Consider the following 13,642-nt stretch of genomic DNA (forward strand, 5'->3'; position numbering starts at 1 on the left):
GTAGTAGTAGTAGTAGTAGCAGTAGCAGTAATAGTAATAGTAGTTATAATAGTAGTAGTAGTAGCAGAAGTAATAGTTTACTTTAGGGCTGTCAGTTTATCGCATTAATTATTAATTAATTGCGTTAAACTGTTAATCGCGTTAAACAATTTATCTCATTCATTCCATAAGAACGTAGAATAAAAATGTACAGACTTTTTTTTTTTTTAAATGGTTCATTTGCATGTTCTTGGTATCTGATTCTAGGGACATCTATGGATCTCAGGGAATGTATTCCCAGTGTCAGAAATAGTGTATGTTACTAGGCTTGAGTAAATTGTAATGAACCAAATGAGAATATCGATTCAATTTTTAATTTTAATTTTTTTTATCTTTGACTGTGAATAACACCATGCAAAAATTTACCAGACCTGAAAAATCTAAGCAAATGAATACATGGACGATGATTAAACAGAAGGTTTTGTAGATACAGTACTGAATTCTGCCATCCCGACACATGCCATTTGAAATATGATTATAGAATATAGAATATCAGATCTAAAATGGTTATGCGATTAAAATGCGATTAATTCGATTAATTAATTACAAATCCTGTAATTAATTAGATTACATTTTTTAATCCCCTGACAGCACTAGATTACTTACTTATGCCTTCTGGGGCATAGACCGTCAACAAGCTAGATCCAGGCATCTCTGTCTTGAGCTGTTCTCTCCAGTTGGTTCCAGGTCATCTTCATGGTCTTGGTGTCTGCCTCCAGGTCTCTGCGCCAGGTGTTTCTTGGGCTACCCCTTTTCCGCTTGCCCTGTGGGTTCCATGTTAGGGCATGTCTGGTGATGGTACTTGCAGGCTTTCGCAGGATGTGGCCTATCCAGCGCCGTCTGCGTTTCTTAATTTCTGAGGGCAGCTGGTTTGTTCTCTACCAGAGTTTGCTGTTGCTGATGGTGTCTGCCCATCTGATGTGGATGATCTTCTGCAGGCAGCTGTTAATGAAGACCTGCACTTCCCTGATGGTTGCAGCTGTAGTTATCCACGTCTCTGCTCCGACGCTCCCTATAGGAGGACTGCCTTGACGTTGGCGTTGAAGAATCTGACTTTGGTGTTGGAAGTCAGTTATTTTGAGCTCCAGATGTTACGTAATTGCACGAATGCTGTACGTGCTTTCCTTATTCGTGCTCTAACATCAGCATCTGTGCTGCCCTGCTTGTTGATAACACTGCCAAGGTAGGTAAAGGCTTCAACTTCTTCCATAGCCTCGCCATTCAGCATGATTGCGTTGGTGTTGTTTGCTGCGTTGGTCTTGAGGATCTTAGTCTTGCCTTTGTGGATGTTGAGTCCCACTTGTGCCGAAGTGGATGCCACGTTGTTGGTCTTCTGCATCTGTTGTTGGGTGTGCGACAGTAGTGCCAAATCGTCGGCATTGTCCAAGTCGTCCAGTACAAGTACAAGGCGTCCACTGAATCGTGTACCTTCTCTGTGCTGTGGAGGTCTTCATTATCCAGTCAATGGCCAGCAGGAAGAGGAAGGGCGAGAGCAGACAACCTTGTCTGACACCGGTCCTCATTTGGAATGCCTCTGTGAGCTGCCCTCCATGGACCACCTTGCATGTCAGGCCCTCATAGGAGTTCCTGATGATGGAAACAATCTTGGTCGGCACCCCGTAATGTCGGAGAAGCTTCCAGAGGTTCTCTCTGTCTAGGCTGTCAAAGGCTTTCTCATAGTCCACAAAGTTTATGTACAGGGGCGAGTTCCACTCTATCGACTGCTCCACGATAATGCGCAGCACTGCAATCTGGTCTGTGCAGGATCGGTCCTTGCGGTAACCAGCTTGCTCATCACGGAGTTGTGCATCGATGAGGTCCTTCATCCTGTTCAAGATGACTGTTAATAACTTTCCCTGGCACTGATAGCAGTGTGATACCTCTGTAATTTATGCAATTGCTAAGGTCGCCTTTCTTTGGGATCTTAATGAGGTAGCCCTCTTTCCAATCTCCTGGCACTTCTTCTTCCTCCCATATCTTCATGAAGAATGGGTGGAGCATCTTCACCGTGGTTTCTATATCTGACTTCAGTGCCTCCGCTGGGATGTTGTCTGGTCCTGCAGCTTTTCCGTTCCTCAGCTGCTTGATAGCCTTCCTAATTTCTTCCCTGGTTGGTGCGTTGCAGGCTATGGGTAGGTCTGTGTCAGCCTGTGATGTCTGGTGGGTTCTGTGGTGCTGGCCGGTTTAGAAGTTCTTCAAAATAATCCATCCATCTGTTCTTCTGTTGCTCCTCTCCCGTTGTTATCGGTCTTCCCTGTTTGTCCTTCACAGGTCGTTCTGGTTTGCTGTACTTTGCTGCCAGCTTCTTGGTGATGTTGTACAGTTCTATCATATTCCCCTCTCTTGCTGCTTGCTCTGCCTCTGTTGCCACGTCATCCATATACCTTCGCTTGTCTGCTCTGATGCTCTTCTTTACTAGCTTGTTTCCTTCGGCATACCTTTCTTGTGTCTTGTCCTTCTCTGCTCTTGTCCATCTGTCCACTGCTGCCTTCTTCTCCCTCCTCTCTTGGATCTTTCGCAGACTGTCCCCTGAGATCCACTCCTTGTGCTGGTGCTTCTTGGGGCCAAGCACTTCCTGGCAGGTAGACGTTACTGCCTCTTTTATCTCCTTCCAACTGTTCTCCAGGGTGCACTTGTCCTGTTCCAACAGCTCCTGTAAAACTTGGAACTTGTTGATGAGTGTTACTCTGAACTCTTCCAGCTTACTGGCGTCTCTCAAGAAAGCTGTGTTGTACCTGTGTCGTGTTGTATGTGCCGACATCCAGTTCTTTCTCATCTTCAGCTTCAGGCTGGCTATGACGAGGTGGTGGTCTGAAGCCACATCTGCTCTTCTCTTTACTCTTATATCCTGCATGGACCTCCTGAATTTCTTGCTGATACAGACGTGGTCAATCTGGTTCTCGGTTATGTGGTCTGGTGATACCCAAGTGGCCTTGTGGATGTTCTTATGGGGAAAAACACTGCTGCCAATGACCAAGTTGTTCATCGCGCACAGGTCCACCAGCCTCTCCCCATTTTCATTCATGGCCCCCAATCCGTGTCTTCCCATTATATCTTTGTACCCCCTGTTGTCCCTGTTGTCCCGTCCGATCTTGGCATTAAGGTCTCCCATCAGGATTGTGATGTCTCTCTCTGGGTGCTTTTCTATAATGGACTGCAGTCTGTTCTGCTTTGTCTGCTTCCTCGCCGTCATTGGTAGGAGCATAGCACTGTACGATGTTCATATTGATCCTCTTCTTCTTGGTTCGAAAGGACACGGTGATGATCCTTGGACCATGGGCTTCCCATCCTATGAGCGCTCTCTGTGCTGCTTTAGATAGCATCAGTGCTACTCCTTGGTTGTGGGAGGCGTTGTCCTCTTCGTGTCTGGAGTACAGCAGTAACTCTCCTGAGGCCAGTCGTTTCTGTCCGGACTGTGTCCATCTTGTCTCACTTATTCCGAGCAGCGTGCAATTGTAGTTCCTCATCACTGCTGTCACTGCTCAGCACTCTGTGATCTGGGAGTGGTGGAACATGAATATCATTTTGTTTTTTATTGCCCCTTATACACCGATTTGAGGAGGGCTTTATTTGAGAAAATTCTATTTGTAAATCCGGATTTGTTTTGGCAGTCCGAGAGTTGTATGTTGAGTTTTTTTTCTTTGTGGAGGAGATCTTAAGTTTTGCAGGATTTTTGGAGAAAGCACTTGAGACAAAACACACTATATCCTATATAATTGTATAAATTATGAATTCCTCTTGTTTCTTTGTTTACATACATTGCTTACAACTTGTTATATTACATTTTATTGTGTTTTCTTTTTTGTGGTCATCTTGGTCTATATAACTTATTGTCAATGTCATATGGCCCATATGTAAGACATGGAAATAAAAAACATCAAATCAAATCAAGTAGTATTGCTGCTATTACATGCACCACTATTCTTCCTGTGTTTATAGGAGGTTCCAGTCAGAGTTCTGCTCCTCCCTACGAGGAGGGGGTGACAGCAGAGGAGATCAGGAGGATGAGACTGATGAGGCTTGACCGCCCATTTTAAGGTTAAAATGATGAAGACTTGCAGACTTTGCACCTTGGCCGAAAACTGGCGAGCCCCAATAAAATGTTGATGATCTGATCTGGCATTTACAAAACCTGAAGCTTTCACCAAAGAATTTCTGCAATGTGGAAGGTGTAACTGTAACAAGAAAACGTGTTGCTATTCTGACCGGGATGTTAAGAGACGTTGGATAGAAATTAACTGGGAGTTGAGCTGGGAAAATGTTTTTATATCAAAATAATAAATATTAAAATACCACTTTGCCCTTCGACAGTTATTAATAAAGATTGTTGGAACTGTAAGATACCCTCAACCCTAGTCTCCTCTCTCCTACATCTACCCTCAACCCTGGTCTCTCCTCTCTCCTACTGCTGCCCTCAACCCTAGTATCTCTTCCCTCTCTCTCTGCTATAGCTACCTCCAACCCTAGTCTTCTCTCTCCTATAGCTACCTCCCACCCTAGTCTCTCTTCCCTCTATCTCTGCTATAGCTACCTCCAACCCTAGTCTCTCTTCCCTCTCTCTCTGCTATAGCTACCTCCAACCCTAGTCTCTCTTCCCTCTCTCTCTGCTATAGCTACCTCCAACCCTAGTCTCTCTTCCCTCTCTCTCTGCTATAGCTACCTCCAACCCTAGTCTCTCTTCCCTCTCTCTCTGCTATAGCTACCTCCAACCCTAGTCTCTCTTCCCTCTCTCTCTCCTATAGCTACATCCAACCCTAGTCTCTCTTCCCTCTCTCTCTGCTATAGCTACCTCCAACCCTAGTCTCTCTTCCCTCTCTCTCTCCTATAGCTACCTCCAACCCTAGTCTCTCTTCCCTCTCTCTCTGCTATAGCTACCTCCAACCCTAGTCTCTCTTCCCTCTCTCTCTGCTATAGCTACCTCCAACCCTAGTCTCTCTTCCCTCTCTCTCTGCTATAGCTACCTCAAACCCTAGTCTTCTCTCTCCTGTAGCTACCTCCCACCCTAGTATCTCTTCCCTCTCTCTCCTATAGCTACCCTCAACCCTAGTCTGTTCTCTCCTGCAGCTTCCCTCAACCCTGGTCTCTCTCTCCTACATCTACCCTCAACCCTAGTCTCTCCTCTCTCCTACAGCTACCCTCAACCCTAGTCTCTCCTATAGCTACCCTCAACCCTAGTCTCCTCTCTCCTATAGCTACCCTCAACCCTAGTCTCCTCTCTCTCACCTTCAACCCTAGTCTCTGTGTGTGGGTGTGTGTGTCATGGCTGCCACACGTCAGTGGTGAGATGAATGCGCTCGTAATTTTTTACCATCTAAGCTCACATACACCCGTTGTAACTGCCACCGTTATTGCAGTTGGGCCATAAGATGCACTGGACACTTTTGATAAACATGTGCCTTGTTACCACACTAAGATTGGCCTTTAAACAAGCCCTGAACAGCGGGCGAGTCTACAAACAACATCTGAACGTCTGCGACCCGAGCCCAACACCGGCTGGAGATGTTCGTGCGACCAATGTCAGATTGCGAGTGGATTACTTTCCAGAGACATGAAAGAGCGTACAGGGGGACACTGGACACAAAACTGCTCCAGGTAAGATCGAACTTTGCTGTTACTCCCGGAGGCGCAGAGAAGTGGGGCAGACTGGTGTCAATTCTCATCAGCGTTTTTTTTTTATAATGGAATATTCTCCGCGACGCAAGGAAACGCGCGTCCGTACGGATTCAAGCTTCTAAAATATGTCGCTAGAATCCTGAAGAAATTCCCTCTCTCTGCCGATTTCCCAGTCGACCTAACACCTGACTCTGACACATTGGATAGAAACGCAGCTCTGCTTCATCCGTGAGAGAATACAACCAGCGTTGCACGCCTCTGGGACAGAGACACATTGGCAGAAAAGAAAGGTTTCCAGGAACAAGCTGGCATACCTCTGGCAACACCGCAAATCAAAGGCAATCAATATAATTTTGAATAATAGCTGTTTTCCCGAAACCCCCCCCCCCCCCCCCCACTGTTAGTGATACAGCCAATGTGTATAACTACTATAAAGCTAAATGTCAAACTGCACCAAGCGCTGCCCTGGCCATGCCCCCTTGGTACAATTTCATTGACAAAATAGAGCCAGGCTATTTCCCAGATATCCATGATTTTACAACAGAGGAGGTGGATGCAGTTCTGACTTCTCTTCCCAATATAAGGCTAGCGGATCTGATGGGGTCATCTATGAGACGTTGAGAGCTACCAGGCCCACGTCAACACAGACACTCACACATATCTTCAATGCCTGCCTGATCAATGAGAAGGTGCCTGATTCGTGGAAAGGGGCCCTCATCCATAGAATACCAAAAAAGGAAAATGTCCCAGATGATCCTTCCACTTGGCGTGACATTTCACTATTGCCCACTATATATAAAGTTTTTATGAAGTGCCTACTCACAGGCATCTTACCCTGGCTGGTGGACACAGGGATTCTCTCCCCCCATCAGAAAGTTTATATCAATAGACAGGGAATCAACGAACATGTGTTTTGCTTAAAAACCGGAATCGACGATTTCAAACATGAATCATCCAAATTCTACACAGTGTTTTTGTACTTTAGAGACGCATTTTTTTTTTTTTTTTTTAGAATATTGTTTTGGAGTCTTCATTTTTGTTAAGAATATAGGGCAGGCATATATAAGCATTATGCTTCAGTCTGTACCTTTTCAGTCACTGTAAAATCAAATATTGTTAAATGATGGTGTATATTGTATTGTGTGAGATGATTACTGAATAAACTACTACTACTACTACTACTACTACTACTACTACTACTACTACTACTACTAGGTGATGTTAAAAACATTAGAGGAAATACACCTGCCTCAGCCTTTTGTGAATATTGTATCCAGTGTATACCAAGGTTCATTTATCCAAGTTATCTGTGGGCAGCAGCTCACAGAGCCGATTGCACTGAAGGTGGGAATAAAAACTGTCTGTCCCTGGAGTGCCGTGAACTTCATCCTAGCACTCAACCAGTGGATGAAGTGGATTTACCAGTGTGCTCCTCTGCATGTCCGATCCCCAAATCCTGTTCAGGGATACGCGGACGACGTGCAGGTGTCATCACAACAGGAAGATGTCATCATTAACATGCTGGCACGCACTGATGAGTTCCTCCAGTGGTCAGGGCTGGATGTGAAGCAAGCCAAGTGCGCCGTACTCCATGAGTGCCGCAGTGGAGGCAACCGCTGGTATAAGGCCAAGAACGACAAGCCCCCCTCCTTTCTTGTAATGGGCCAACCCATCAAGGTGTATTCCCGTAATGAGACGTACCCATACCTTGGCCACAGGTTTAACATCGCTGGAGAGTGGGGGGAGCAGGTCGAGGAGCTCACTACAGAGTTTCTCCATCGTACACCTGATTTACCTGTCCCCCCTCCCCGTCATCATGAAGTTCCAGGCTGTGAGAGAGGTGGCTCTGGCTAAAATTCAACACCTTTTTGCCAATGTACACATCCCTCTCAAGGCACTGAGAGAAATGACAAACAAAACTGTTCAGCTGGTCAGAAAGTGGGTAGGCCTCAACACACTCCACACGGGGCATGATCTTTCTCCCATGTGGGAGAACGATTTTTTATGATGAATTGAAAATGGGGGACCCTGATATAAACAAGACAAAAGTCTTTCTCTGGTCTGCATCCCGTTAACAATTGTATGTATTGAGCTGTACTGTACTGTACCCATTCTGCAATCTGTTAATAAAGTTTTCAATCAATCAATCAGTCCCCAATGTCGAGCGGACCTACATAGCCACCAGGCTAGCCCACCTGCTCCACATGCTTAACAATGATGATGTCACCGTCAGAGAGTTCCAGAAATTCTCAACCCTAGTATCTCCTCTCTCTCCTACATCTACCCTCAACCCTGGTCTCCTCTCTCCTACATCTACCCTCAACCCTAGTCTCTCCTCTCTCTCCTACATCTACCCTCAACCCTGGTCTCCTCTCTCCTACATCTACCCTCAACCCTAGTCTCTCCTCTCTCTCCTGCAGCTACCCTCAACCCTAGTCTCTCCTCTCTCCTGCAGCTACCCTCAACCCTAGTCTCTCCTATAGCTACCCTCAACCCTAGTCTCTCCTCTCTCCTGCAGCTACCCTCAACCCTAGTCTCTCCTATAGCTACCCTCAACCCTAGTCTTTCAACATGATGTCATTCCATTTCAATGTGTTACTGAAAGCACATTTTGTCACCGCACTGAGTGCAATAAAAACACTCATTCATTACCTAAGAAATCCCCAACCCAAATAATTACCCAAATAAAACAAGGATTTGAAAGGATCTAGCAATGCTTTGAAAACCCACCCCTCCAAGCAACCATCACTCAAAACCCACTCCTCCAAGCAACCATCACTCAAAACCCACCCCTCCAAGCAACCATCACTCAAAACCCACCCCTCCAAGCAACCATCACTCAAAGTAGAATTCAAAGGACTGTTTCCCTAAACTCTCCTGTGTCAACAAGAGTCCTGGAATGATTTCTATCATGATCCTAATGTGAAAAACTATGTTTTATATAACTATATATTTGCTATATATTTGCCTTACCTTGTCCATTCTACTGTTTTATGCTTGTTTTATATGTCTGCACATATATCTGCCAATGTTGTGCAAATTCTATGCCTGTCTTTTTTACTGCTGTGTAAAAAAAGCTGAGCTGCAGTTTTTGTATGAAAGGTGCTACAATAACGTGTATTTTTATTATAACATGTACCATTTTTATATTTCAATATAACGACCCGTTTAATAATCACACAGACATGACGCATGGAAATTAGATGCATTTATTGAACCTTTAAAAACAGTCCACATATAAGGTTTAGAGAATACTGGTTGCTTAGGAATATGCATGTTAGTGAAAGGGCTATCCTATAAGGATGAAGTATATGTTGACTGAACTGTACCAAATGGATGAAAATGGTGACTATCTGGGATGGTGTGTGCGCTTGTGTTGTGTGTTCTTTAAGATGTCAACACACCCGTCTTAACTACCATCTTGACTGCAGTCGGATGCATAATGATGTTTCTGGAAGCTAGTCTGGACCTGCTGGATCTCACCCACCTGACCGTAGACCTGTTGGCTGTGTCAGACTCCGTGTGCGTGCGCATCAGTGGGGCAAAAGGAACGTAATCCTGGTCAGAACAACGGGGGCGGACTACAATATATTTGCATTTGTTAGCCATGCTAGCGATCTAAACAATCAATCCATGCCAACGCTAGATACGGGTAAAAAGGTAGAAGACTTGCACTCGCAGCCGTGCTGATTTGGCAAAATGACATCCGGCCGTTTTTGTTTTGAAACGACTTTTAGTCAGGGGAGTGTCATGGTTTCTCCATAGAGCCCCGTTGTACTTTATAGCTACTTTAGCGCAGGTACTGTAGTGGGGCAACTTAGTCACGTGATTCAGTTGGTATTGCTGATGGAATGCGGTATGTTTGTAAACAGCGAACAGGTCTATAGAGCTTCACCCACAGAGTCCCTGGGTCTGTCTCCTGTGTCCTTTATGTCTGTCTCCTGTGTCCTTTATGTCTGTCTCCTGTGTCCTTTATGTCTGTCTCCTGTGTCCTTTACTCCTGTGTCCTTTATGTCTGTCTCCTGTGTCCTTTATGTCTGTCTCCTGTGTCCTTTACGTCCCTGGCTTGCTTGCATTTCAGTGGACCTAAATAAACCGTGTGTGTGGGGCATGTACTGTATATGTACCGTATGGAATGTTCCGCCCTGTCTTTTGGCCAAGATCTGTCTGTGCCTTTCCAAATTGTGCCACAACATGTCGCCCACTTTGCGTAGCTTTCATACGACTGTTGATACGGACATCATTGATATAGAGAGTGGAGGTAATGTAATTATTACAATTGGTAACTGACTGTTCTGACTGACGATACGCATTAAGCATCGGGTATATTGCTGTGCATCGCTATGAGACATAATATAATCGGTAGTGTGTCCCTGTCTCAGAGGACTCAGGAGGCAGGTGTGTCCCTGTCTCAGGAGGTGGGTGTGTCCCTGTCTCAGGAGGTGGGCGTGTCCCTGTCTCAGAGGATGCAGGAGGTGGGCGTGTCTCTGTCTCAGGAGGTGGGCGTGTCCCTGTCTCAGGAGGTGAGCGTGTCCCTGTCTCAGAGGACTCAGGAAGTGGGCGTGTCTCTGGCCAGGGCAGTGCAGTGATGTTTTTGAATGGGATGAAGTTTAAAGAACAGCTGATGTGAAAGGATGATGATGCTCCAGGGGTCTCATCCACACGGTCTACAGATCCTTCCTACAGTTGGCCGTGGGAGACGCTCTGTCCTCTGGTCCAGGGGAGAAATAACATGCATTCAACCGTTTTTTTTTCCAAAAAGAAAAGAAAAAAAAATAGCACCACAATAATTCCTAACTAAATAAATACTCTTTGACATTTACAGTAAAAATATAAAGCAATCCTGTTCTTTCAACAGTGCAAACATATTTACATACAACAGAAAATAATGCAAAAAGAAAAAAAATAAACATACAAGGAAGAAGGGAAAAAAACATTTAAAGACTGTAATTTTCCAGTCTTACACACCGTTATACACATAAATATGAAGGGGACTGCATGTTGAGGGTAGTGGTTTAGTAAGGGTTAACAGGGGAGCGGGGGTGGGGTTAGTTTAGAGTTAAAAGGCTGAGATCTGAGAAGGCAAGTCCTCACAAGAAGAGAAAAGAACATGAGGTCATTTTAATGACGGGCTGTTGCCTTGACAACTGGTGTCACAACGTCTACCACCGAGACGGTTCTGTAGTTTGGTAGTGAAAGGGTTAACCTTCTGTAGTGTGGTAGTGAAAGGTTAACCTTCTGTAGTGTGGTAGTGAAAGGTTAACAGTCTGTAGTGTGGTAGTGAAAGGGTTAACCGTCTGCAGTGTGGTAGTGAAAGGTTAACAGTCTGTAGTGTGGTAGTGAAAGGGTTAACCGTCTGTAGTGTGGTAGTGAAAGATTAACCATCTGTAGTGTGGTAGTGAAAGGGTTAACCTGTAGGGTTAACATTCTGTAGTGTGGTAGTGAAAGGGTTAACATTATGTAGTGTGGTAGTGAAGGGTTAACCGTCTGTAGTGTGGTAGTGAAAGGGTTAACATTATGTAGTGTGGTAGTGAAAGGGTTAACCTTCTGTAGTGTGGTCGTGAAAGGTTAACCTTCTGTAGTGTGGTAGTGAAAGCGTTAACCTTCTGTAGTGTGGTAGTGAAAGGGTTAACATTATGTAGTGTGGTAGTGAAGGGTTAACCTTCTGTAGTGGTAGTGAAAGGGTTAACCGTCTGTAGTGTGGTAGTGAAAGGGTTAACCGTCTGTAGTGTGGTAGTGAAAGGTTAACATTCTGTAGTGTGGTAGTGAAAGGGTTAACCTTCTGTAGTGTGGTAGTGAAAGGGTTAACCTTCTGTAGTGTGGTAGTGAAAGGGTTAACCGTCTGTAGTGTGGTAGTGAAAGGTTAACATTCTGTAGTGTGGTAGTGAAAGGGTTAACCTTCTGTAGTGTGGTAGTGAAAGGGTTAACCTTCTGTAGTATGGTAGTGAAAGGGTTAACCGTCTGTAGTGTGGTAGTGAAAGGTTAACCTTCTGTAGTGTGGTAGTGAAAGGTTAACATTCTGTAGTGTGGTAGTGAAAGGTTAACATTCTGTAGTGTGGTAGTGAAAGGGTTAACCTTCTGTAGTGTGGTAGTGAAAGGGTTAACCCTGTTTAGTTGTGTTGTTTTGGTAAAGCGTGGCCCTGTGTCGATGGCGGCTGGTAATATCTGGTTATAGAAACACGAGAAAACGCACCCTTATCTTTGGGGACAGTTTCTGAGTCGATGTCAAAGAACTAGTAATTGATTTTATTTTTAAAGGCTAATTCATTACGCTATTAAAATACAGATGGATGGGGAAAAGCTCAGATCTACCAAATGATCTGTTTTTCTGGAATTAAATAATTATTCAATCATTTATGTACTTTATTTGTTATTTCAGATGGATGGCCATTCTTTTTTTTATCATTAGTATTATTATTATTATTATTATCATTATTATTACATACGTAGATCTCAGGTTCCGTTTCCGTAGGTCGTAGTGTCACAAAACGCGCTCAGCGAAACAAAAGGCGTTACTTTTCAACACACGTCAAAAGAAGAACATGAACAGGAGCATGTAGTGAATGTATTAATATCAGGTCATTTCTTGTTTCTTATTAGGCCCCTAACGTTGTTTCTAAACACTTTAGTTATTGGAACCTATAAGTACCAACGTGTAATACGTAAAAAAAAAAAACACACAGAGACGTAGTCTGTTTCAAAGCGTTAAGAAAAGCTTGTGGCTTCCCAGGTTTCGGTCGATTCGTGGACAGTGAGCCCCGATCTGCATCTCTGGACAAATAAAGATTCAAGCAACGGGAACAACGTTAACGACATAAAATAATTAAAAAGAAGTTTCAGCCAAGTTTCAGAAATAAAAGTTGCTAGAACTAAAACAAAAACTGAAAGCCAGAGGGAGAAGAAGAAGGATAATCTGACCAAGTATGTTTGCTGGATAAACAAAAAAGAAAGTTGAGAAGTTATTGTAAAATATATTCACAGCCTTTCAAGAAACCAACCAGTTTGGTCCTGGTCGAAAAAGTTGACCAATTGACCAATGGCGTGTGTTCACTGCCTCTCAGCTGACCAATCAGTGTGCATTTTCAGTGCAGTTCTTGTTTTCAGGAAGTGGGTCCTGACACCTGCCGCCTGCAGACCCAGGGAACAGATAGAACGGGCGTGTCCTTCAAACACTTCCACCACGACAATATCACATATTCTGTGGCAGAAAGGTAAAGTGTATCGTCTGAAGGGACCATATGATATAACGGTGAAGGGACCATGATATATATAACGGTGAGTTCAATCTGACTTTTCACCCTCTGTGGCTCCTCGCTCCCGGGGTGAACGCAGAAAGACCATCAGATCTTCGCCACAGAGAGTTAAAAATGAGTTCGCTGTAGAAGACGCCCGTTCTATCCGCTCTCTCTCTCTCGCTCGCTCTCTCTCCGGGGGAGGAGTCACTCCTTCATGCAGACGTTGCACCTCCCCACGTTCTGCCGCTGCCGCCACTCCTCCTTCAGCGTGTCCGGCGAGGAGGAGGTGCTGAACTGTGAGGCCACGCCCACCTTGGTCAGCCAGAAGCTGTAGATGTTGGCGAAGTAGTGGCAGGTGCCGCGCGGGCCCTGACACTCCACGAAGGGCTGGGCGCGGAAGTCCCGCAGGCAGCTCCCCGAGGAGGTCAGGGACTGGCCGCCGCCCTCGTCCCCCGCGCCCGTGTGCTGCGACGAGAGGGATGTATCATCACAATATATACTATAGTAATATAACAATATATCATTACAATATATAATATATATAACTATATATCATCACAATATATAATATAGTAATATATCATCACAATATATCATATAATAATATAACAATATATCATTACAATATAATAATATAACAATATATCATTACAATATATACTATAGTAATATAACAAGAGTGATATATCATTACAATATATTATATAACAATATATCATTACAATATATAATATAACAATATATCATCACAATAT

At 44.4% G+C, this 13,642-nt stretch overlaps 2 protein-coding genes across 3 annotated transcripts in view; one reads left to right on the plus strand and one right to left on the minus strand.

Moving 5' to 3' along the window:
• rhbdd1 (rhomboid domain containing 1) overlaps nt 1–4,326 on the plus strand; it is a 48,001-nt gene extending 43,675 nt beyond the window's left edge. For both annotated transcript variants that reach the window (XM_084315104.1, XM_084315105.1), the window contains one exon: nt 3,979–4,326. In XM_084315104.1, the coding sequence (XP_084171230.1) occupies nt 3,979–4,076 (98 nt within the window). In that variant the 3' untranslated portion in view covers nt 4,077–4,326. The remainder of the gene's footprint in view (nt 1–3,978) is intronic.
• A 4,519-nt stretch (nt 4,327–8,845) lies between these two features.
• The window catches only part of col4a4 (collagen, type IV, alpha 4), a gene marked incomplete at its 5' end in the record, with an annotated part of 174,636 nt that continues 169,839 nt past the window's right edge, over nt 8,846–13,642 (minus strand). Inside the window, one exon of the mRNA XM_084309776.1 lies at nt 8,846–13,352. Within this exon, the coding sequence (XP_084165902.1) occupies nt 13,092–13,352 (261 nt within the window). The 3' untranslated portion in view covers nt 8,846–13,091. The remainder of the gene's footprint in view (nt 13,353–13,642) is intronic.

This window comes from Notolepis coatsorum, assembly GCF_963971535.1.
Source record: "Notolepis coatsorum genome assembly, chromosome: 1".
Lineage (NCBI taxonomy): Eukaryota > Metazoa > Chordata > Actinopteri > Aulopiformes > Paralepididae > Notolepis > Notolepis coatsorum.